This window comes from Sciurus vulgaris (genome assembly GCF_902686455.1).
Source record: "Sciurus vulgaris genome assembly, chromosome: 3".
NCBI classification, from domain to species: Eukaryota; Metazoa; Chordata; class Mammalia; order Rodentia; family Sciuridae; genus Sciurus; species Sciurus vulgaris.
The window spans coordinates 13,089,253-13,115,438 of NC_136463.1; the positions used below are offsets into that span (position 1 = coordinate 13,089,253).

Consider the following 26,186-nt stretch of genomic DNA (forward strand, 5'->3'; position numbering starts at 1 on the left):
TGCAGCTCTGAAGCAAACTTTGAATAGAAGAGGAAGCGGAGTGAATAAAAACTTCAGAGATAATCAGTCAGCTGATTATGAGGAACCGGCACCTCCACCCAGGTGTAGTTAGGCAGCCCTGTCGGCTGCCTTTCAGGTGAGAGAGGAAAGGCGCCCTTTTCCAGACCTTTCCTTAGGTCTGGCCCGTGTTTGGACCTATGTGTGTTTACTGTATTGCTTTTATACAAAGTACTCTGTGAGTTTTAGATCATGACGGCCTCTTGAGTAAGATTGTTGCTGTTATTTAGGGCCTGGGCTCTCGTTTCGGAAATAAGATGAATTTTGCGTTCGCTGACCTGAGACTTCATTTCCTCAAAGTTTTGTTCCCGTCAGTAGCATTCATCAGGGCCACGTTTGTGTTGGAGACACTCAGCAAGCAATACATCACCAAGAAAGATCGCACATTCTGGTGTATCAAATGTTCTTTGAACTCTGTTCTCAGGCTGCGCCATAGATTTTAACTGCAGCTGACAGCTGAACTTCTGTGAGAGTCTTTATAGAGTCGCATCTGTCTACCGATCAGCTTGGGAGGTCCCTCGGGTTCTTCATCTTGTACAGGGCTAGTGTCTGGCACATGATGTGTACCCAGCGAAGGTATGTGGAGTGACACTGAGTCACGGCACTGTGTTCTAGACCGGACAGAGACAGGAAAGCATTGTCATCACGGAACTGGGATTTTCAGCCCTCGGTGATTTTTTTTTTTTTTTTTTTTTTTTTTTGGTAGGAGAGAGCAAAGATAAGATCCGTATTAAAACCAGCAAGTTTGAGTTTGGAAAATTGAATGGACTGCTTTCTGAGTTTTCTGCATCCGGGACATAAAACATTACTAAAAGTTACTTTTTAAAGTCGGGGTGAAGAGCTAGAAGTGGAACCTGACTTCTTATATCCACAGAGGAATACATTTATCACTGTATCGCTCTTCCCCATCCCTTTCCTACCTGGTTGCACAAAAAGCTGTGCTGGTGAAGAGGGACTTGGCTGCTGGTGAGAAAGTGACTCACCTCCTGGGTCACTGTGAGCAGCTGGGGGCATGGGTGGGGCAAGCACCCATTCCATTAGAGAGGGGGGTGGTGAAGCAGGAGGACCCCAATGTGAACAATCAAGTAATCAAGTTTAGATTTTATTCACAGCCAGTGGGGCAGCCTCCATGGAAACCAAGATGGGTGGTACCTTAGAGAAGCCCCCCTCCTTGTCCCGCTGGTCCCAGGGGCTGTCATCAGTAGGGGAAGGAAGTCACATCTGCTCATGACCCACCCAGCCCCAAGTGATTGTCCTGAGTTTGCTCATTGATGGTGGCAGGGTAGGAATGGTCCAAGTCATTACTGCTGGCCCATGAATCCCATTAGCATTTCTCCTGTTGTCTCTGTTTTTGTCCAGGGAACAGAAATTCATTATCAGGTATTTCCACAAACTGGACCTCGTATTTCCTTCCCAGTTTTCGTCTTCAGTTGTCAGGAAGAAGTGAAGAGTCAGCAGAGTTTATGTTCAGTGCAGGGAGTGAATATCTCCAAATTAACAGGACTCAGGATGTTGCCAGAGCCTTTGGCCCACAGATGCCCTCCCCCACTGAGCCTTCTCTTGCAAAGGAGGTTTTGGAAAGAGAGACCCTGTAGGTCCTCTGCAGATCCCAAATATAAAGCAGCAGGGGAATCACGAGGTACAAGGTAAAGGACTTGAGGTCTGTTAGTTTTCATAGAAAAGGGTGCCTTTATTTTAAGCAGCCACAGCTTTTCCAGCCACCATCTGAACTGCTTGAATCTGGACTTGCCTACTTTGCAGGGGTGAATGAGTCAACCTTGTTCCCTGCCAGGCAGAAGTCAGACCCCTGAAGCATGGCTGTTCTTCCTTCCTTCCTCCCATCCCTCCCTCCCTCCCTCTTTCCCTCCCTCCCTCCCTCCTTCCCTCCTTCCCTCCCTCCCTCCCTTCCTTCTTCCCTTCCTCCCTTTCTTTTTGCAATACTGGGGATAGAACCCAGGGCCTCACACATCTAGGCAAGTGTTCTATCCCCGAGCTATATCCCCAGCCCTTGTTTTATTTTGTTTTATTTTGAGACAGGGTCTCTTTAAGTTGCTGAGGCTGGCCTGGAACTTGGGATCCTCCTACCTCAGCCTCCCAAGAAGGTGGAATTACGGGTGTGGCCACCTCCCCTCTCTCCCTCTTCTTTTTGTGGAGCCATTGACTGGAACTGGGGAGCTGATCATCTCTCCTCCCTGTCCCTCTACTGCTCTGACATCAGATATTTCTACCTGACCTTACCGTGGCCACACCCCGCTGTGCTCTGTCCTTTAACCTAGACACTGGGCTACGCTGCTGCCTGTGCCTGCCCCATCTGCCCTGGGTGAGGACTCTCCCTCTGTGGTCGGCCCCACCCCTCATGTGTCCTTGTTACTTTGATAGGGGCTGGTCCTGGCTGGCTCAGGTGAACACGCTGCTGCCCGTCTTGTTCTCCCAGCTGGGGCTGCTCTGCCACATTAGTCTTCCTCACACCTGGACCCCAGCACCGTCCCTGTAGCAGCCAACGTTCAGGAGGGGAGTGCCGGCAGCCTGGATGCTCAGCAGCCCCAGTCCCTTTGCATAGCCTTCCATTCCACAGTTGTTCAAATCCACCTGTGATGACAGAGTTAGAGTATACTCACAGACATAGCACTACTGAATGCCACAGTATCTCCTATTCCACGGGAGGTACCCTGTGCCTGGAAGGTACCCTGTGCCCATCAGCTAGCCTCAGGCCAGGCCAGCAGGATCCAAACTCAGTCTTATGAAGTACTAACTGCATAACTTAGCTATTTACTCTGTGTCACCTTTTCTTTGACCTGAGTAAAGTAATTTATGAGGAGTGTTAATACTGTCAGTATTATGGAGCTCATTATTCTTAGTATCGATCCTTATTTTTCTCATGTGACTGATCAAGTTCAAGTGACTCAAGGTAATTTCTAGAGCTTTCTGCAGCAATATGCCCACTCGGGGTTGGAGGCAATAACAGCAGTGGTGCTATCGACATAGCCAGAAATCTCCAGCGACTTTGTCTCTGTTTCTTTGTGTGTATGTGCGTGCTTTAAAAATTGATGGGGACCGAGACTGCTGTCAAGGGGCCCCCTTGCCGAATGCCCAGGGAATAATGTCTACAGAGCTTTGCTAGGAAAGGGTGTGTCAGTCTAGATGGAAGGCTGCTGTTACTGCAAACTGGAAAAGTACACTCGTGAGCTTCACTCCTGAGAAATGGCTGAGAGTCGAAGCGTGCTGGGCTCTGGTGTAATATGCATAATGAGTTAGATGGAAAAAGACCAGCTTTGTAGCTTCAAGGTCCACATCTTACCATTAGCTTTAAAATGTGCTGGAGGTATCATAACAGCCCTGAAAGTAAGAAGTGTGTGCTCTCTCTCTCTCTCTCTCTTCCCTAAAGAGTCTTCTGATACGTTTCATTGTACCAGAAGCCCATTTCCTCAACTTAAAGAAATGGTGAATCGCAAGGAGCCCCTTTTCTGAGTAGGATCACTGCCGTCACTGCTGTGGTCTAGTGTGGTTGTTTTGGGATTTCAGAGTGAAGGTGCAGACCTGGAAGCCTGTGTCGTGTGTGCTGGAGGTCGCTCGCGGTGTGGAGTGTTCTGGTTTCCATTCTCCAGGGCAGTTTCCAGCTTCTGTGGAACAACCTCCCTGGTGTCCACTTGGCCTCCCTCCTTGTTTTCAGACAGACCTGTCATCATCCCTCTTGCAGGATGAAATCTGATACCCTGCAGCCTCTACCATTCCTTCCTTTAGGGTTTCCATCCTTGGGGACAAACAGAAAGAGCATCATCCTGTCCGCAAGTACGAGACCTCCAAGTATTTGGCAGACAGCTGAATTACAGACTGTCTTCCCTTTCACGTGGGTCCTCCACTCCCGAGCCTCACCCTCCTGAAGCAAAGAGAGGCTGTAGCTGCAAGAGTAAGCGGCTCGCTCTGGAGCCCTGCATGATGTGGCAGGAAGAGCCGGGACTTGCTGAGTGAAACTGTCACCACCTTTTTTCTAGAGACGGTGCATCTGTTAATGCAGCCTCTTCTCTTTGCTCTTTTGGCAGCCAGACCATATTGTTAATTGTGTAATTAAAATGCCTTCGTCTCTTCATTTGTGCTATTGTTGATCAGTCTCCTTCTCGCTTTGCGTCTCTGTAATTTTAAATCCAGGTGTTAGAATTATCTGGGCCACTGAATGTTGTTTTAAAGGTGATTGACTTGATCCAGCTCTGGATTTCCATTTCGGTTCCTAATTCCAGAGGAACATGCTTTATCTTTCTCAGTTTCCGCTTTCCCATTTGAGAAACTTGCCTTGGCTGGTTCACGCAGGTCTGGAAGACTAAACCTGTCAGCTGCGTCTCACATCAAAAGGTGTATGTTTTGCCTGGGGTACTTGTTGGATCGTGTATCTTTCACAGACTCAATGATTACAAGTTGGGGGTATTGACTGGTGTCCAGGGGATCGAGTGCCACCACACATAATTGAGGAATGAAAGATTTGGATCTTGGGGCTTGGGTGTAGCTCAAAGGTATACAGCACTTGCCTAGCATTGCCCTGGATTTAGTTCCCAGCACTGCAAGAAAATCAGAAAGAATTGGAATATTATCAATGAGTATGTGAAGAAGCAAAGGTAGTTGAGGTGGGTCTTGTTTAATCTTTCCTAGTTTCTACCAGCCCCGGACTAGAAGGAACCATGGTTCTGGTGCCCTTCCCTGGCAGCCGACTCTGCTGAGATTTCATGACCAAACTTGGGGTGCCTTTTGCTGTTGGCGTTGGGAAGTGGGTGGCAGGCCCAAGCTCTGCAGGCCTGTCCCTCTGCAGAGGGCTATGCGCTTCTCTGCACCAGGGTAACTCTCACCAAGGTCCCAGCCCATCTGGGCTTCCTGCCATGTATGTTTGGAGAGGACCTGGTGCAGAGGGAGCTCAGAGTGGGCAGCAAGGGAGAAGGCCAGCTGAGACCCCACCCTGTCTGGAGAGCTGGCTGAGATCATCCCGCCTGGCCTTCGGGTAGAGATGGGAGGCTCCTTATTGGCTCAGCCTCTGCATCTCTTCCCGCTGTCCCTAACCTAGAGAGGAGCCCATTGGGATTCCCTGTCAGTTTTCCTCTTTATAGGAAGCAACGAGAAAGAGCCACCCCTCATCGGCCCATGTAAGCCTCGGTTGCCTGCCCGCTCGGTTGTTGATCTCCTGGTCAGCTGGGATGCCTCTCCTTTTCTGTTATCTTGGTGCAGTACCAGAGATTGAGGACCCAGCTACATCCCCAGCCCTGTTTTTAACTTTTTTTAAAAAGAACGACTTGGAGCTGTATTCACATAATGTGCACTTCATCCTGTTGAAGTGGGGGAAGTTGGTGGTTTCTAGTATTTTCTGTGTTGCGCAATCGTCAGTACAGTCCATCTTAGAGTGCTCCCACCACCCTGGAGGAAGCCTGCACCAGTTGCCCCCAACACTCTGACTTGGCCACAGCTCTTCAGAAGGCCTTTCTCGGTGGACTTGAGTTCTGCTGGTAACACTGAACCAGCGTAACCAACTCCACGCGTCCCAAAGTCATGAGTGGAGTAACTTTCAATGTCTTTTTTAAAATTTATTTCTTCAGGAGTCAAGCTTAACATTTTGAACATTATGCTGTGACAGATACAAACTAATTACTAAGCATGGAATTATTGGCATAAAAACCCAAAGGGTTCAGGCAGACGACAGTTAGATGTTATCCCGTCTTTGTTTTGTCTTGGGAGCTGTGCGTGTCTCCGGCAGCTGACCTTCGGCATTTCTGGGTTGTGATTTTCTAATTTTTGAGTAGACCCTCTGGCTAAGCACACACTCTGAGTCCTGGAATTATATGAAATCAATACCTAATAAGCTTACATTACACCAAAAAGAATCTAATTCTAAATATGTGCTATACTCGTGGTATTTTTTTGGTAATATTTCCTGAAACAGTTTCGGATCTTATGTTGTTGTTGTGTCACTGCAAATGTCATCTGTGAAGTTAGCATTTTAGTTAAATGATACATGAATGGTTAAAAAAAAAAAATAAATGTAGATGAACAAAAAGAAATAAAAGTAAAATTGAATCTTTCCGAGCACCGTCTTACAGACTTTGATCTGGGTGATTTAAAGGTTCATTTTTATGAAGAAACAACCGTACATATTTTAGAATCAGAAAATAGTTTGGAAGTGTTTTGAAGCATTGTGTAGAAGCGTAGATTGAAAAATCATTTTGGTTTTCAAATTCTGGATAACAATTCATAATATTTATTTTAAAGTCCTCTTTGCCATGTACTTTCTAGCATGCTGTTTGGAGATGCAATGCGTTTGTCTCTTTGGGTTCGTTCTTTATTCCTTCGTTTCTTTTCGGTTGCTTCTCTGCTGCTTTCCATGCCTTGACGTCCTCATCTGTATGGAAACTTCCTTTCCCCAGATGCTCCCCGCGGCCACCCCTGGGCCTTGGAATCCCTTGGACACCTTCACGTTTCCTTTCTGGAGGCCCTTGGCCTCCTTGCTTTGTAATTATGTGATGTTCCACAACCCTGAAGCTTTATTAGTTCCCAACATTCTTGATAAAAGAGAGGTAATTAGTGTATTATGACTTCTTTTTGAATTGTTCCTCAAGATAAGCAGAGGGGAGTGCAACATGGGTAAAAAATTTGCATCATAATGGGAACAGATTTTTCTCACAAAAGCTGAATGTAATCGTGACAAAATGAAAGCACTCTATTTATGGAAAGTTCCTGCATGTATTTATCTCTAAGAATTAAAAATTACCGCTGGGTTATGGTAGCCTCTGATTCCGGGAGGCACGTGGGACTGTGTCCCCTCTGAGTGCGCCTTGCCTTCCTGACTGAATCCCGTCATCCTTCCTTCAGCGCCGAGACAGCCCCCACCATCCCCACACGGGCTGCAATCAAAGCCCAAGGAGAGCGACGGATAGGAGCACTTCCTAACTCACCCGCAGGAGCCTCCTGGTCATTGCATAGCAAAACAAAGCCATAGCGTGCAGGACTCTGAAAGGAGAGTGCTCCCCGAGGCGTCCAGAGCAGCTTCTTATTTCCTTCTGTAAACTGCCATCAAAGGTGACGTTTGCTCGGTGGCTGTGCTTGAGTTCCTGTTCACCGGCGCCCCATTTTCCTCTGGCCTCCTCCTTGTCTCCACGGTTTGCATGAGGTGACTCGGGCCTCTTTCCATGACTTTGCGTGGATGTTCCTGCCTGACTGAAAGGTGACTGCTCTCTCTGGCGGGAAGGTCCCTTGACTGGTTGTCTTCTTTCAGCCTCGACACCAGTGTCTTCTGGGCCCCAGGTCTTCCCTGAAGTCAGGCTGGGATGAGGTGCTCAGACCCTGGCCCTGGGAAGACCCACCTGCACTCACCGCATGACCCCAGTCCCTAACCCCCGGACTCTTTCTGCAGCTCCACCGGAGGCTCCCAAGGACCCTGAGCCTTAATGATCTCTGTACTCACCAGGGTCTGGTCCTGTGTCTGGGATGGAGCTGTTACTCAATTCATATGTGTTGACCAGAATTCATACGCTGGATGCTTCCTGTCCACAACCTCTGCTTCCTCCCTGCCCAGCTTCCTGCCCACCCCTGTGGAAGACAGCGACTCTCCAGCCCCTGATCTGCAGACGTGCATTGGTCAACCTGTGCCCGACTTCTCAGGATTCTGATGCTGGCACTGGCTTCTTACCCTCACGGTTCTTCCCCCACAGATACTAAGGCCCCATCTGTGCTCTGTCCTTTGCCAACCCTGCCTCTGCTCTGTGGCCGATTCCTCTAAGTCCTGGGAGAAATTCCATTCTCCCCACACCATCCGTTCACGTTTCCCCCATCTCGTCTAAATGGGTGCTGGAAAGGACGGCTTGTGAGTCCCGGAGTCCCCGGTACCTGCCAGGCTTCCTGGCTTGGGGCTGGGGCTCCCTGGATATTTGTGGAAGAAGTGGCCAAAAGGATACATACAACTTTATTTTGAAATGGATCAGACAAAACTTATGAAACTACAAATATCAGAAAGGTAGACATGGTCCTGCTCTTGACCTTGAGACCAAGTGATCTCTTGACTAAACAAATATGAGCTAAGAATTTCTCTTTTGTGTTTGTTCCCTAGTGCTGGGGAGTGAACCAGGGGCACTCTACCACGGATCCACATCCCAGTCCTTTCTTTTTCTGTTTCTTTCTTTCTTAGCAGGCTGAGGCTAGCCTTGGACTTGGGATCCTCCTGCCTGAGCCTCCTCAGTCAGCTGGATTACAGGCATGTTCCACCAAGCCCTGTCAGGATGTCAACTCCTGGCGAGACTGCTGTGGCATCAAAATGTCATTGAAGTGTAAAACTGTAGCCTGGGACCAAATGAGAAGAGTAGAGGCAGGACTGATCTTGCCACTCACCCTCCAGTCCCCTCTAAGGCCTCCAGGAAACACAGTTCCAAACCCATTGTCATGGATACTTTCTGAACTGTCCTCTGCTTCTGTTACTCAGGGATGTTTACTACCTTTTAAATTAGTAAAATCCTTTGTGGGAGTGAGTGCCACAAGTCACTTTGCTGGGCCATCCGTCCTCCGTGTCAGTTTTCTGGGTGGTCGTAAACTCACGTGGGAGCCACGTTCTTATCTCGCCAGTGAAGACCACGTGAGCATCGGAAGCAGCAGCACGTACTATGTGAACATGGTCTTGGATGGTTGTGATTGTGGAGACCAGCTGGCAGATTTAGCAGAAACACACAAAAAAAGCCAGTGACTTTAGTTTGGACTTCTGATCACACTTAGGCGGAACCCCTCAGGAGTTCTGACTTTTTTAAACATGTTCAGAATCCCCAGCAAGCGAATCCCTGCAATTGCACTGGTCATTTTTAAATTTCACGATTCCCATTTCTAGTTTAGGCTTTAACAGCTTTCTTGCTTGCACTCACCTGTGATCTCAGTGGGTCCTTATTGTGTCCCCTGAGGCAGTATTAACAGAGGCGGTAACTCATTGCCGCTTTGGATTGAAGGTGCCTTGGGTATTCTTTGGAGGTACACACGAATTTACGGGGCACACATGTGCTGTCCCAGGGAGCTGTCAGGGCAGGATATCCTGAATCCCTAACCCTGTGCTCTCGATCAGTCACTCAATTTCCATCTGTAGAATGATTTACTTTTAGAAACGGCCTCGGTGTGTGTATTAGTTGGTGAGGTCTGCCACAATGACATGCCACCCACCTGGTGGCCTAAAGAGCAGGAATTGGTTGTCCTTCACTTCTGAAGGCCAGCTGGAGGCAGAGTTAATTCTTTCTGAGGGTCGTGAGAGACTGAGGAGGGAGTTCTCTCTCGCTTCTCCTACTTTGCTGGTGGTCGTTGGTGGTCCTTTGGTCCTTGGCCTGTGGAAACTTCACTCCGGTTTCTGCCTCTGTTTTCACCTGGGGTTCTTCCTGCATGTGTCTGTCAAAATTTCCAGTTTTTATGAAGACACCAGTCATATTAGATCAGGGCCAGTAGGAGTCCATTATAACATCTGCAGCAACCTTATTTCCAAATAAGGTCCTGATGACCTTCAACTAATAGAGAAAAAAAAAAAAAAAAGACTACATTTGTAAAATCACATACATTGTATTTATGTTCTAGCCTCTGATGTTCATTTTCATATATCTGCAGCAGAGAACAACGTAATAAAGACCACGGAACTGTCTTGCAGATTCGGTAATTGTCAGTTTTGCTAATTGTGCACTCTCCACCCTGTCTCTACCTTTCTCCCCCCTTCACTAGAGTCCGTTGAAGGGACTTGCAGATTTTGAATTATTTTACCTGTACAGTTTCTTAAAGATGGGGAAGTAGGCGTCGTCCTCACTATGGCAATGAAGGAGGAGGTAGGTGAAAGCAGGGCCAAGTGTTAGGGCACGTACCTTGGTTTTTATGTTGCAGCTAATTAACAGAGAAAGAAAAATGGGAGCCAGAAGGGATAGGGAGGGAGGGAAGGTGACAGAACCTCCTCCTTTATGTGTTTCTCCCTCCCTGGACCCTGAGCTCCCCAAGGGCAGAAAGAGAATTGTGACTACCCCCTGTACCTCCATGTTATATGCCTTGGTATACAGTAGGAGCTCAAAAAGTGCCTATCATAAATACTTAGGAGGAACGTGCTCCTAATGAACACCTGTGATGAGCATTGAATCACTGCACAAATAACAGAATGAGTGCTCTTCCCCAAATCCTTTGCCCAGAACATGACTGAGGCACCATCAGAAACACACGTGCGCGCGCGCACACACACACACACACACACACACACACACACACACACACACACACACACACACACACCTGTAGAGATAGAAACAGAAAAAAGAGAGACCCTTAGAGTTGCATCGCTTCTCGCAGTCTCCAGAATGTGTCATCTGACGTTTCCGTCCCTGGGCTGCACTTCGGCATCCTGGTGAGAACAAGCCTGCCTCTGCGTGCGCATGTCCACAGCAAGATGGCATCAGGTTGAAGGCTCCATCCACCCGTCAGGGTCTGTTCTCCACTTGCTGGGGGTGAGAATTGAAGCAGGAGACCTCTCGGAGTTCCCGGGCCACCGTTTCTTTAGCCTGCTGTTTGGGGGACGCTTGGGTTGCTGTTAGACTTACGGTGACGTGCATTGTGCTGAGAGAGTGCCGTGCCCTGTGTCGGTGCCCTGTTCCGCTGGACTACGGAAATCGTCAACTGAAAGTGGAAGAGAGAAGGCAAGACAGAGAGGCCTAGAACTCAGTTCAACTTTCTCAACTCCTTACGGCTTTCTTACAAGCCCCCTTTTAATTCCAGACTGAAAAAAAGAAGTCTTAAGACGATTGCAGAAAGCCTGGTACGATGGTTTGATGCGCCCTTGTGTAGAACATGTGGCGGCCCTTAGCTCCAGAATGGGGAAACCCGATGGGCACACTGGCTCACGGGTGCTCAGATGTGGAACCCGTATTACAAAATTAACAACTGACATCAAAAGCTAAGTTGGGTTATTCAGCTGATCCTGAAATCGGCACAGAAACACGGCTTGATCTGAGCTTCATAAAGCAAACCTTGAATTTCCCTTCAAATACATTGCCTGGTTTGTCATATCATCTTTAAGGACTCCCCCGCCCCATAAAATAGATGACCCTGGATACTGCAGTTCCTGGAGTAACTGGGATTTCATTAATTCATCGTTGATATTAGATGTTTCAGTTGGGAGTGGAAGAATATGGGAATAAGTTGAAATCAGCGATGGAAGGGGTAACGGCTAACTGTTGGCATCTGTGTGGCTCTCCTCATCTTGATTCTCCCAAGAGTGGCTTCTGGGCCGGAGTGGGCCAGTAGTGATCAGCCCCCACCCACCTTCTTTTCTCTGTGGCTCTGAGGAACTTCTTGGCTGGTGGCGCCTGGCCGGTCTCGACTTCTCCATGCTCTCTCCTGACTCTCCCCACACCTCCTGGACAGCCACCTCCTCCCACGTCAGCTGCAGAATGTGGACATTCCCAAGAGGACACCTGCTCCTCTGATTTCTGCTCCAGCAGGTTCATACCTCGAAGCGTGGTCCCTAGATTCCCACTGTCCTCTGGCCTCTGACCTGGAAGTGCCAGCGCCTGCCTGACATGTCGTGTTAGTCAGCTGTTTCGCCGCTGTGACTAAATGACCCCACCAGCACAACTGTAAAGGAGGAAAGGTTTATTTAAGGGCTCGCGGTTTCAGAGGTCTTAGTCCATAGAAGGCGGCTCCCTTCCTCAGGGCGCAGGTGAGGCTGAACATCATGGCGGGAGAGGGAAGCAGCTCGCATCATGGTGATCAGGAAGCAGAGACAGGCTCTACTTGCCAGAGTACCCCCAAGCCACAACCCAGTTCCCACCTCCACCAGCCACACCCTGCCTGCTCCAGTTACCACTCAGTTAATCCCATCAGAGATTAGTTCACTGATTAGGTTGAGACTCCTACAACCCATGATTTCTCCTCTGAACCTTCTTGCATTGTCTCAGGCATGAGCTTTTGGGGGATACCTCACCTCCAAACCATAACACATGTCTAGCTGGGAGAACCTGCAGCACATTGCACTCAACCTGTCTACAACTCAAACTGCTGTGTAAATGATGGCACCAAGAATAGTTCCTGCTGCCTGTGTGGTGCCAGGTTCCCCAGGTCCGGGGGATTCCTTCCCTATGTCTCCTCCTTTCACATCCCACAGCCGGCCAGTCCCCCATTAGCAGTTAGAACTCTGTCTCCTACACTTACAGAAAAGCCACTTCCAACACGCACAAACAATAAAAGCAAATGCAATACGGTTTTGTGTATTCAAGTTTATTAAATTCCATGGCGTATATGAAGGGATAGGTATGTATGAAGAAAATGACATTTTTAAAGGGTACTTCATGGTTCATGCGACTGAGAGCCTGAAGTCACGTGAATTCCACGCCAACGCCAAGATCCAGTTTCTTTCTCTCTCTTTCCTTCTTTATCTGCGCTCTGTTTCATCCTGAGGTTTCCCTGTGGGTTGCAAGATCTGAACAGTGACTTAGGGGCACCCTCCAGTCCCCTTTCCCCCAAGGATCACATTCCATCTCTAAGTTCTTCAAAATAGATCTCAGACCCCACCAGCATGAAAAGAAGGCTCTGACATACCTGGTGAAATTAGACAAAAGGAAATTGAAGGAAGTTAAAGATGCTTCTCCTGGAGAAGGGGAAAGAGATGCCTGCTCCGACAGGGGAATCTTGGGTGTTTTGAAAGCATTTATTGGGAACCTGCATGTGCGTGCTAGGAGGCAGAGCCGGCGCCGTCTGAAGAATGGCATGCCTTATGCTATGTGACAAGGCACATTTATTTGATTTGTTTTCATACAACTTTAACATGTATCCCAGGAGAAGACTGTTTTCATTGTTACAGATCTGAAACCAATAATTTTCTTTTAACATGCAAATATAATATAAGCTCAATTTTTCATTACTCTCCCTACAAAGCTGAAAGCGGTTGACTTGCCTTAGAGATTTTCACTTCATTGGATTTTGATGTGACGTTACCTTTCATTAATCCTTTCCAGCTAAGCAAAATTTAATTAAAATCATCTCACATGATGGCAACCATTTATGTATTTAAAGAAGGAAGGACTCAGGGAAGCTCAGCTACCAGCCTTCTGTTCTAAACAAAATCACACCATTAAATTTTTTCCAGGTTCTTCCTGGAATTCAGAATTGGTTACAGCATGGTGGTTTTCCCATTAATTTTGGATCAAGTAAATTTTTATGCCTATATTTCATTTTACATGTCTATTTCATGGATTTGAAAGGACTTGGAATTAGGGTGAAATGAAAGGAGATTTAATTTTTTAAGGTGAAATGGGAAATGATTCACAGCATTATGTATTCTTTCCCCCTCCATGAACATGCAATCTGTGTCAGTGTGGGTGGGTTGATGCCACTGTGCATATAGCATTAGGTGACAGAGTATCTCAACAATTTGGTAAGAGAGCCATGCATGTGGTCTGAAGGTCCTGATTGCATCTTCACTATCTATATTTATAGCTCAAGGTGCCCTGGGAGACTGGGGTTGGGGGTGGCACATCTCTTATCCCCAACGGTCACGGGAGCCCTTGGCTCTGAGCTCCAAGCTTTCCCCATGTCCCTGTCTATTCTGGCACTGATTTCATTTAGAATTTTGTGGAATGGAAGCAAATACTCTTATCTTGGTACTCCTTCTTGAGTTTCAACTAAAACTCAACTGTGGACCTAAATCACTATAAAGCTGTCTGCACCTTCCTGGGCCTCATTTTTAGAATTTCAAGACTATTATTCTAGTTTGAATAAGTACTTAAATATTTTTTATTGTGGTAAAACATGTTACATGAGAATTACCATTGAAATGATTTTAAATGAGCAATTTGGTAGCGAGACGTTCATTTAGTGTTGTGCAATCATCTTTATCCATTTCCAGAATTTTTATTTTTTAATCATGTAAGATAGAAACTGAACCATTTGATCACCAAATCCTGATTCCTTTCCTGTCCCAGTCCCTGGTAACTCGTGTTCTAGAGTGGGATCACACACATTTGTCCCTTCTCCTCTGGATTCTTTCTCTTAGCATATATGAAGGTTTATCCTCATTCCTGCACATGTCAGGATTTGACTCCTTGTATAACACCTTCCATTTGTCCATTCATGTGTTGATGGGCATTTGGGTTGTTCCCACCTCTTATGTGTTGAGAATGATGCTTCTGTGAACCTTGGTGTACAAATACCTGTTTATACACCGGCTTTCAATTCATTTCACTTTAGAAGTGGAATTGCTAAATCATACGATAATTATATATTCAGATTGTAGCAAACCTCCAGACTGTTCCACAGAAGCTGTACCATTTTACATTCCCACCAGCAGCAGATGTGGGTTCCCATTTCTCTGCATCCTTGCCAACACTTTTCATTTCACCTTTTCTTCCTTTTTTTTTTTTTTTTTAAGTAAACAATAGCCTCCTAGTGGATATAACATGGTGACTAAGTACTGTTAGGTGAACTTTCCTCTTAGGTCAGAACTCTTGCTGTACTTAATGATTTGAGGGTGACCAGTGCCAGTGGGTGGCACTCCTGAGGGAGAGTCAGCATTGACTGACCAGCAAGTACTCTGCTACAGCTCCTTCATCATCCATAGTATCAATTCACTGTATTCTTTTTTTGTCAAACCTTTATGGGAAAGGCCACTGGACCTACATTTTCTTAGGCTCTCTTCAGGATCAAGAACCCTCAGGCAGTCATCTGCATGATGATGACTTTTGACAGAGACAACTCTTGGGTCCCCCTGAGGGTGTTTAATGGGTCCTGACATACGATAGCCAATCTCATTCCTATCACATTTAAGGGGGGAGCAGTAGCAGAAGGGAGTGTTGCTTCTCTCTAATTTTTTGGTGTTCTACCTGACCTCTGTTGGTTGTTAGTCTCTTTAAATGAGAGCACTGTTAATAATGGCATTGCAGAGTCTCAACACCTCTATTCTTTATTTGAAATTTTTGTGAATTCCTGAGCCAAAATTAGGTGCCTGTTATTTGTTATGGTTCTGAAATACACTTATGACAGATGGAGAAAATGCTCCTAGTTTCTGTTTAGTTCATTTACTTCTCTAAGCATGATCGGTGAGTGACAGGGATCTCTGGACTGAGCATTCCCAACACCAAAATCAGGGCGTGTTAAGGAACATACTTGGCCAAGCCTGTGGTCTCTGTCACTCTTTGTCCCACCTCATCATGTGTTCCATGTGAGTGTGCACTCTGTCATCTAGTTATCCATCTCCGTGGGGTAGGATAAGTGTGTCATGCAGAGGGTTAGAGGAAAGTGATTTTGTGCTTAGCAGTAAATGGTGTGAAGATTCATCTTGTGTCTCTAAGACATGGGTTAGCTTCCTGTTTTCCACACTGTTACTTGGTTTTGCAGACACAGGTGACTCACGGTCTGAAATGAGCTCCAGCTCAGTCTCGCTGGGCAGCCTTGTGACTTTTTAAGCACAGATTTGTTCAAGGACCAAGAGTCTGGACCTCTATAAACCATGAAACAGAAAGAATCTGTCTTGAATTTGTGTCTCCACTTCGTCTCAGCTGAATTCCTGGCTGCCAAGGTCAGGCAGGTATTTAGTTGAGGGTATATCATGTGCCAGGTACCACCTTATTTCCCCTTCTCCCCAATTCCCCTTACTCCACATAACATAAGATAAATTCCTTTAGATTTTAAAATGTGAAAGACAATAGCCTCCAATTTTTAGCCAGGGAAAAACCTATGCTTGTTATCTCCAGGTAAGTTCTGAATATTCTTATTTTCTCAGTCTATTCTTCTTTTAACTTCACTAGCAAGACTTTTCAAATATTTTGATTACATTGTCTAACAAAATGTGCATTATCCACTTTACTTTGCAACTTGAAACCAAAGGTCAAGACCAGCCATTTTGAAATCTCTGGTCATAGCTGGGTTTACTGGGGCAGACTTTCCCAGGAAAATACTGTATCCAGCCAGAGTCAGCCCAACTCCAAGGTCCTCTTCTCCATCTCTTCATGGAGGGTGAGGGTGGGGTTAAAGATAAGGGACAACCAAACTTTCCCTCCTTAGTCACCCAGGCTGGGCATATCCTATTTCCTTGTTCTTTGGAGGTTATCCTTCATGAATCTTGAGTTCTCGAACAGGCCTATGGAGTCTTTATCCTCAGCTAACCCACATCTGTGAGTGACGCTTTAGAAACACAAGGCCTCTCTCCCTTCTGTCTGTCTCCTGTTGGGTGAATCCAGTCATTGAAATGAGAAGCTTCTGTGTGTGGAAGAAGGGGAGGGAGCTCCTCAGGCAGGGTGGGATAATGTAATTTGGGGGTAGTTGGGTTTTTGCTTCCCTGTAAATTATACTGGGTAGTGATGGCCTGGTTCCTCTCAGGAAAAAATATGAAATGAGACATTTTTTGAGGTGTGCAATAGAAATACTTCTAGCTGGAGCTATGCAATTGCATTGACGTGGAGATGCAGATAGAAACGACAGATAAAAAAGACAAAACGTCTTTCCAGAGGGATTTGATAAATATGGGTTTTCTTAACAGTGTTCATCCGAATGTGGAGATGACTTTAAAAAATAAAAAGGATGAAAGACCTGGGTGTTTAAACAATTAAGTGGGAAATCAGAATGCTGATTTTTCTCCTCCTAACACCGTCTCTAGAATAAACCACCATCAGGAATATTGCCGCTCTGACCCCTTCCATTCATAATTGATCTTTCTGATTCCAGTGAATGAGAGATGACTGTGTGCCTGGGGCTGTGAGCAGATCAGATTAATTTGCACCTTCGCAGCCCTGCTTTATTATCTATCCTTGGAGGATTTTGCAATCAAGATGCTTTTAGCAGAACACAGCGGAAAGGACACTCCTCTGAGGACTCCCAGGAGCTCAGTGCTGCCCTTTCATTGGCTCAGCACTGCCCAGGCAGCCCGGGGCCCTTTCTTCTGCTTCACTCCAACCTCTTCCAGCCCCTGACGGTGCACAGCAGTGGGCAGGTGTATCGGGTGTGGTGGATGGTCTGTGGCAGCCCGAGAGAGCCCCTATCCTGGGCAGCTCCACCTCTAAAAGGGTGCTTCTATATGAGATCTTTATTCATTAACTATTCTGTGATGGCTCCCACCCAACATCACTCCTGATTCTTCTTCCCTTATATGGAATCCCCATCTCTTCATCCTCTGGGCTTGTATAGGTATGCATGTCTGTGTGTACATAGGTATGTGTATGTCATATGAAATAGGATGTTCGATGCAGGGTATCCACGGTTCATCAGCAAGTCCTGAAGTTCTTCTGCAATTTCTCTGGCATCTATTACTTCCATATCTTAGCAACCCGAATAGTGATGGACAGTTACTTTCGTACCTCAACTATGCAAAAGACTTCTAACTGGGTCTTATGGCCCCAAATCTATTCTATTAAATTCTTCCTATTGCTACCATTTGCATGTCTCAGGTATCACTTTTGTCTGTGCTACTCATGTTTTAAAACCTTTCGGTGACTTCAAAGCTCATCACAAATATTCTGAATTTCTTTCTGACCACTCAAGGTCCTCTAAGTATCCTCTTAGTACTTGATCTCCTGTTGGGAGTTCAGCTCTCAGCAAACCTGCTGTCCTTTCCCACCCACTGAAATGGCTCACCCTCTTTGATCTCCTTCATGTACTAACATGTGTGCAGGGAGTTGCATTATCATTGATGAGAGGAGAAAATAGCACATGAACTGAGAATTTGAGGAGTTCTATCTTTCTTTGTGTAGTGCCTTAGTTGCTTTCTGCTACTATAATAGAATACTTAAGACTGGTCATTTATAAAGCACAGAAATTTATTTTCTCACTTTTCAGGAGGCTAGGAATTCCAAGGTCAGGTGCTAAAATCTGGTGAGGCTGTTCTTACTGCCTTCTCCAGATGGAGGGAACACCTCATCTTCACACAATGGAAGGCAAAGTGACACAAGGGGGCTGAACTTGCTCTTTTTATGGCATAAATCCTGCCCATGAGGACCAAACCCTCAGGGCCCAACCACCTCCCCAAGGTCCCACCTCCCAAAACCCCTCCAGTCCAATCAAATTTCAGTGTGAGTTTTAGAAGGAACAAACATTCAAACCACAGCTTGCAACTTCCCCAACACTTCTGAGTGTATATTGTTTCCTTAGAACCTTTTTATTATTTAACAAGGACCAACAGTAACGGAGGCTGCCCTTTGAAGCTAGACTTCAGGTCTGGCTAATTAGGTCAATTACTGCTCATATTCTCCACATTGTATGATCCATGCAAACCTCTTAGGGGATTGCTTACTCATTTCTCTAACAGATAATCTTATCGATACATCTTCAGGAGTAGGTATGAAAACCACGTGGAGTCTGGAAAATATTTGCTGTGTAATAGATTTTGCTAAATTTGCAGGGACTCCCCCAACTCCTGACAGTGTCTGTAGTAAACAGGCAGAAAGAAGAAGTTGTTCGGGCACACCCCAACTTCCACCATTTCAGAGGGCTGTTTTCTGGAGACTGGGTTAGGGCCTTGATGATTCCCTTAAGCTTAGAATTCTGCTGAGGATGTCTTACAAACCACGTTAAGGCATGCTCATGGGTTATTTATAATCAGTTCTTCTTTTTGTATTTGCATTTTTTTAGCAGGGTATAACATTTACATACATGTATCTGCTCACGTATGTGCAGACGTGTGTAAGTGTGCATGTAGGTGTGGTATGGGACATCGCAAGTTCTTTAGGTTTGGGTTCTGACTTGGACCTTAGGAAACTGTCTTGCACTCTATAGCTCCCCTCTCTCTTGACTTTAGAGGGCAGGAGCCACAGTTTAGATCTCCTGGGCTCCTAACAGCACTGGAATTTTGTGACGGTATCATCAGTGAGTCAATCAATACAAATTGTTGACGATGCCTGGGTGACGTGCCTTCTGATTGCTGTTTGTAAGATTCTGTGTACATTGAAATTAAAACGACTTCTAACCGTAAGTAGCCCTGTTTGGAAAACAAAGCCCATGTATTAGATTGAGGCCATTCTGATTTTTGTCTTCTTTTCTCTCCATCAGTTTGCTGTTTTGTGGTTCACAAGAGGTGCCATGAATTTGTTACTTTCTCATGCCCGGGTGCAGACAAGGGACCCGACACTGATGTAAGTAGCCTACAAACCATTATTTGATGTTAATGTGAATTTCTGAGCTTTCTTTTCTTTTTTAACAACCGTACAGCTGTTGTTTTGGCACAGACTATTAATGAGAAGACAGTTCTCAATTAGTCTCATGTAACTTCGGCTTGCGCTAATGAACAGATTTATAGTCCTTTTGAGCCCTGGACTACTTCTCAGAGAAGTCCTCAGAGGAGAATTATTAGCTGTGCTCCTCCACTCTGGGCAGCCACGTTGACTCAGCCCACCAAATTTATTGCAATGACTGCGCTGACACATTTTACAACGAACATAAATCACCCTTCAGTTTATTTCTAAAGGTTTTTGAACGGATGGGGCCATCCTTGGCATTGGCTGCTCTCTTCGCGAGAGTAGTCTTGCCCTTCATTAGGTAGGGTTGTAAGTGCTACTGTTGTTGGAAATGACTTTGTTTCACTGAGCAATGATCTCTGAAGCTGCCGAATCGTTGCATTTATTTGTGTCCTGATTGTTTTTCTCTACTGAATGACTGTTGAATCTCATCTTACCCAAAAACAAAACAAAACAAAACAAAAAGATTGAGAGGGAGGTGGACACGAAATGTCAATTTCTGAAATACATTGGGTGGAAGGGAACTTGGGTGTTATGTGAAAGATATTATTTTAAGTGAAAAGAAGTTGCAAGGGAGGCCTGGATAAGTGGACTTTTCCACTCTGATTTGCTTTTGCCAGATCAGTGTAGCTACTCACCTTATGGTGTGGGCTTCACGAGGTGCCCCCGTTAGCACTTGTTCCCAGTGATGAACTCGGATTTCGAGTGGCTTCCTCAGTGCAGGCAGGTCTCCGCCCTTCCCTCCTCAGAGGATGGCATTTTCACCATGGGCTTTACGGCACTCAGGTGTGTGTGGTTGAAATCCACAATGTGAGGGAACCTTTGGTGACCTTCATTTGACCTTCAGTGCACTGAAACCCCACGCCATGGTTAAGATGGCAGTGGAGGCAGCAGTAAGTGGGCACCATGGGCACAGGGCTTCCGTGTTCCACAAAGGCCTCAGAGGTCACCTCTAGAGGCCACTTTGCTTCATCTCTTGGTGGACAAGAAATTTTGCCCAAGTTCATGTTGCCTTGTCTGCCAACAAAGCTCATGTCTTTCCTCCCCCACCTCAATTGCCCATATGGTCCCCCTTTCTGGAATACCATCTCCACCTGGGGCATTTTAGAGATTAAAAAAATAGATGGAAGGAAGGTTGTGTCCCAACTTTTCCAAAACCCCAAAGTTCTTTTGCTCTTTTTTGATAGTGTCCCAAAGAATCATGTGGTGATCCTTCTACTTCTTTGCTCATGATTCCTGTTTTCATCCTCTTAACGTTTCTTATTTTTCTTTTATCTCCTTCCATTTTGGCACCGTCAAGGATAGGCAGGAGTAGGGACCTGGACGTGCACGACTCCGGAGACTGAGGAGGGAGGCTGGCGAGTTTGAGGCCAGCCTGGGCAGTAAAGTGAAGAGATCCCTTCTCAAAAACCAAATTAAGAAATGGGGTGGACATGTGGACAGACTGCAGGAGTATAGATAGTTTGTATCACCCCTTCCTCTTTTTCTTCTTCGCACTTTTTCATTCTTTCAGTTAAGTATTTATGCTGAGAATCTGTAACGCTCCCAACTCTTGTCTGGTGACTTGGATACAAGAACCAGGACAGAAATGTGCTCCTTGCCCTGAAGGGAATTGCTCAGGGGAAGGGGGACTTTTAAAAAATCACTGATGAAAACAGGACACAGGTGCACTGAGCAGGTTTACCCGAGGGACCTGCTCTGGGAGCTACACCGAGGCAATGGCATTTGATCTGAGCTTCAAGAGTGGGCAGAACATAGGCAGGTAAAAGGGAAAGAAGGGACATCAGGTACAGGGGCATCCCGGACACAGGGAAGAGCACATTCACAGCCCAGTGGGAAGGAGCTCGGCCTATGAGAACACAAGACAGTCAGGTGTCAGATGTTTGTTAACAATCCCGAAGGATTTGGAACACCATCCTGGAAGCAGTGGGGGTGCTGGGCATGTTTTACGCTAGGAGTGAGGGAACATGCTGTTTAGGAAATGGATCAGGCAGGAGGTGGGTTGGTAGAGAACATGCAGAGGCTGCTCCTCCCCAGGGGAGGCAGAGGAGCTGGAGGCAATGGGGATGGACATTCAAGATGCATTCAGAGGCAGATCAGCAGTTCTTGGTCACCGTGGGGTCAGGGAGAGGGAAATGTTGAAAGTAGCTCTCAGATTTCTGGGCCAAACACCTCAATGGATGGAGGTGCTTTGGGGCCTTGGGGACTCAGACACTGAGCCTCATTTTAATATCCTTAAGTAAAGATAAGCTTTTTTTTTTTTTTTTTTTTAAGATGAGAGAGAAAGAAGGTACATGTGATAAAAAGATATAAAAATCACCCAATCCTGAGTCATAAGGGATGGTGTATAATCTTCCAAAGAGAAAAATGTGCCTTTTGGTCTTTGGAGCTAAGAGAACTGAGATGAGGGCTTTCTGCTGCCAGGGCAGAGGTATCATCTGTGTGCAGGGTGAGTTCACGCACTGTGTAATTAGTCAAGCGTGTCTTGAGGAGTCACAAGGTCGCCAAACTCAACTGTACCAGGCAGGTACTGGAAAAGCATGAAGACATCAGAACATGGAACTGAGAGGAGAGTATAGGAGTTTCACGTTTTATCTTTTCCTGAATAAACTTTAAGATCACAGAATTCTAGAGTTAGAAGGCGTTTTCAGGCCAAACCTCTTTATTTTGTAGTAAGCAGACTGAGGAGCATTGAGGGCAGGTATAACTGGCCTGGGTACTGTCATGTGTTGCTTCTCGGGTACCTGACAGTTTGTGGTTGGCTCCTCCAAGGACCTGGTCTGAAGGGGAAGAGTGAGTTCGGTGACTGGTTAGCTCCTACCTGATGCACTCATGGAAAGCTCTGTTCAAATGCCTAGAAAAGTGTTAGAGGGCATGAAACAGATCCATTGAAAGAACAAAAGGTTTACGGGAAATGAAGGAGGATTTAGAAGGAAAAGCTGCCCTGAGTGTGTTTTTTTTTTTTTTTCCCCCTTGAAAAATTAAAAAACACGAATTAATGTTCTTTTTCATACCACGAGGGATGTTTAAGATGTACTGTTCATGTCCTGCTTAACAATGGCATTCCCTGAACTCAGAGGTGCCCGAGCAGTCACAGATGGAGGAGGGGGGTTTGCAGAGCGTGTGAAACCCACAAATATTGTACCTGCTCTGCCATCTTCAAGATGAAAGGGAAGGAAAAGTACTGAGAGATAAGCCAGCGGTACCCAGGTGACCGCCGCCAGATGGGAGACTGTTCCGAGTTCTTTTGAACTGAGTTGCTCTTTGGGGCACAAGGAGCAGCTGTAGTTGAAAGCCTGCGTTAGTGCAGAACCTCGTAGGGCTTCAGGGTGCCACACAAGGGCCCCTGGAAGATCATCAGGCCAAGTTTTCAGCCCTTCCTCTGCCCCTTCTGGATGAGCAGCACCTCCCTGGCCGGCGCTCCCTCCCAGGGCCTGGGGAAAGGAGGCAAGCCTCTTCCAGACTCTGAAGTGCAGCCCCACACACCGAGTAGAGCAGAAAGGAAAGTGAGGGGCTTTTAAGGGGCTGTTGTTAGAGGTGAACTCAGCCACCGATGCTGCAGATCTTTGGAGCCAGGATTCAAAAGCAGGGGAGTGTGGATGAGGCTCCGGGTGGCTCCGGGGTCAAGCTGCACGCTTCCCACTCCGTGTTGGGAAGGCCTTTTGAGTCTGAGTCAAATTTGCACTTCCAGGTGGGCAGCCTCAGTATGCAGCCTGGGACCCTGCCCGGTATCCTGCCCTGCGTCCACGGTTCTATAAAAGAGCATTACAGAATAGCCTGGGAACGCTCCGGGTTTAGGAATAGCTTTTCTCTCTTCCCCACCAGAGTCAGATGAGAATGGAGACATAGACAGGTCGAAGAGGGGATGGGGCCTTATTCTGCTTTGAGCACGTGGGAGGCGACAGTGACTTTGCACTGCGGAAGAGCCGTGAGCACTGGGATTCTCTTCCCTGCCCTGGGAGGGCTGTGGGCTATGGTCTGTTTGGGCCCGTTCTTCCCCAGGCTTCTTCCTTTCACTTCTTAAAATTTTTCTTTCGCCAGCAGTCAGTCCCTCAGTGCTCCTTCCTGTCCTTAGAACAGTCTCCATTCGTCTTAAGTTACATCTGTTCACCAGGCCTGCCCGGTTAGAGGGAAGCCAGGGTATTCAGGCTCCTCCCCCCGCCCCCGTGCATGCGTCTATGCTGGCATGCATGCCTGTGTGTATCCATTAGCACGTTCAATCCTTTGATACTTTGTTTTCTCTTAATGCCGAAAGTGAGAAAAAAGCTGTGAAGCAGCCCTTTCAGAGGATCGTAGCCATCTCAGTCCTGCACTTAACGCCATGATACACACCCCTCCCCAATCAGTGTTTGAAGTAGTGGGGAGGGACATCGTTCATGTGTGCTATGTATAAAATAACACAAATGCCAAATGACTCTTTGCTAGATACATATTCTTTGGAATGCTTATTCCATGCATTGATTATGGGCATTTTAAAAAAATTTTATTGGTGCATTATAATTATACATAATAGTGGGATTCATTGTTACATATTCATACATGCCCACAATAGAACAATGTAATTTGCTCAATTATATTCCCCAGTATCTCCCTGTTCCCTCCCCTCCTCCATCCCCTTGGTCCTTTTCTTCTTCTATTCTGTCTCCCTTCCATTTTCACCAGCTCCCCCCAGATGTGGTGATATTGGTCAAGTGGTGGTAATGGGGTCTAGCAAAGGCTTCAGGCATCTGGAGGAAAGAGCTGTTTCTTGTGTTTTTGTTGCTTTTTTGGGGAGTCATGCTGTTTTTTACCTCCTTGTGTGTTTTCACCAGTGGTTTTGGCCTGTCCGGGGAGAATGGTTGACACAGTATTTTACACTTCTCAGGTGTGGGCTGTGCAGTTGAACAGCGCTCAGGGGACTTCTGGGTCCTTGTTGCACCTCACCCGGGAGGCAACCTGCACCCTTGGAGGCTGTGTCACGGAGGGCTGATGGCAAGACACTGGGAAGGGCAGTCAGTGAAAGGCCGTGAAGGGCAGATCAGTTCATAGTCCGGAGCTTTGCCTGGGATCTGGGTGCAGGTCAGGTCTGTGAAGATTGTACAGCTGACCTCCTGAAAGAAGCCAAATGCACCAACTCTCCACACCTAGAACCAAAAGCGGAACCCAGGGCACACGATGCTGCTAAGCAGAAGTGATGTGCCGTGGACAGCTGGACTCTGGGTGGGTGGGTGGTGGCTGTATGTCCCGGAAGCAAAACTGCTTTCTTTACGAGCATCTTGAGAATTCTTTTGTTCTTCAGCTCTTTCCCGTGTCCCAGAAACCAATCAAACAAAAAAGGCTGCTGCATTGTTTAAAATTCAACATTTCAAAGATTCATTTATGACAAAAAAATTAAAGCATTTAAAATAAATCTAGACATAAATTTAATTAGTGGATCTTCTATTTTTTTCAAAATGTACTTTTCTGTTTAATATGGAAACGAGCTGATTTTGTGCGCAAAAGCCCTTGTACTCTAAGACATTTGTCTATTCTTGAGAAGACAGAGAGTGAAGTGAGGTTTGTGTAAGGTCCAGGTGCCACAGACTTGTACGACCTCCCTTAGTGTGCAGTAAAGAGTCCTGGGATGGGGATCCACAGCCCTGCCTGCTTACGTCACCAAAGTTCTTTCTAGACCTTGGTTTTCCTATTTATATGTACAGAGAGTGAATTTAAGAGATTATTGAATGTTTACTGGGGGCCTCCTGATGTGAAGGGTACAGAGGCCAAGAGAGTTCCTGCCCCCGCAGCACAGGATCACCTCTTAATTGCAGAGACGAGCTCAGCACGCCCACGGGTACACTGCAAGATTGTTCAGCATGGCCACCGCGCCTGGAAAGCCCTGGTGAGTTTAGCAGAAGGACAGAGGACACTCAGGTGCATCTCAAGAGAGTGAAGGAAGGCTTCATGAAGATGCCGACATTTTAATACACATCTAGCTTGCTTCAAATTTTTCTTTTAGAAATAAGTAGACCCTCTTTTCATGATGGCCAGAGGGCACATCTTAATATTGCTGTCGGGCAGCACTGGAACAAGAGGACTTGAAATAAGAATACAAGAGAGACTCACAGTGTTGCGCAGGTCCCAATGGGATGCCCCCAGATAAGTATCTGAGGAAGCCCCCGTGGCATCCGCCCACGGGTGCCCTTACCCACTTGCCGTGATCCCACAGGAAACCTTAAAAAAGAAATTATTTCAGGGCTACAAACCCAATACAAAAACTCCACTGCTAATTCTGCTCTTCGGTGGGTGGATTATTTTATGTACCAGATTCACAGTAACAGAAGTATTTCCTGCAAAGGAAGGGACTCCTGCTGCCTTTGTGCCAAATTAATTTTGCTGGGAATTAAAATAGCCTTGAAGACTTAGATCCTCATCCATAGTTCTGATGAGCTATGGGAGACAGCTGGGTTGTGGAGGGTGCATTGTCCTGACCTCCCAAGTTCTGGCCAGTGAGAAGAGAGAGGGTCGTGCATTTGCTTCCTGGTCTGTACTTGATCAACTGAAAGAAATGTGTGATGTAACTTCAAATGAAACACTTATATTTTAACTAGTTACCAGAAGGTGCGTTTTCTAGGGAGGGAGGCATCCTGGGACTTATCCACTCAGTTCAGTAGTTTAGGTTGCTACAGTTTAAACATCTTTGGAACTCCACTTTTGAAAGACCTTACATGGCCAGTAACGCATTCTTTTCAAAATCTCTACCCTTGGCACGTTGTCAGCCTTTGAAAGTGTGTTGAGATGGTTTGGGGACGCAACCAAAGATCCAGGGTAACCAGGTCAGCCCAGGAAACCCTTGACAGTGGACAGTACTTGTTTTTGGTCCCAAAAAAGAGGTAAGACGATAAGGTAGAAATAGTGATTTTCTTATGAAATGTAAAAAAACTATCTCTGACCTCAGGTCTGGCAGAGAATTTTTGTGTGTTAAGCCAG

General features: G+C 46.4%; 1 protein-coding gene across 3 annotated transcripts in view; it reads left to right on the top strand.

Moving 5' to 3' along the window:
• PRKCA (protein kinase C alpha) overlaps nucleotides 1-26,186 on the top strand; it is a 399,537-nt gene that overhangs the window by 131,326 nt on the left and 242,025 nt on the right. For 2 of the 3 annotated variants that reach the window (XM_079131599.1, XM_079131600.1), the window contains exon 3: nucleotides 19,054-19,136. In XM_079131599.1, the coding sequence (XP_078987725.1) occupies nucleotides 19,054-19,136 (83 nt within the window). Of the gene's footprint in view, nucleotides 1-886; nucleotides 1,024-19,053; nucleotides 19,137-26,186 lie in introns of those variants that run through there. The other variant, XM_079131601.1, reaches the window with a different exon arrangement.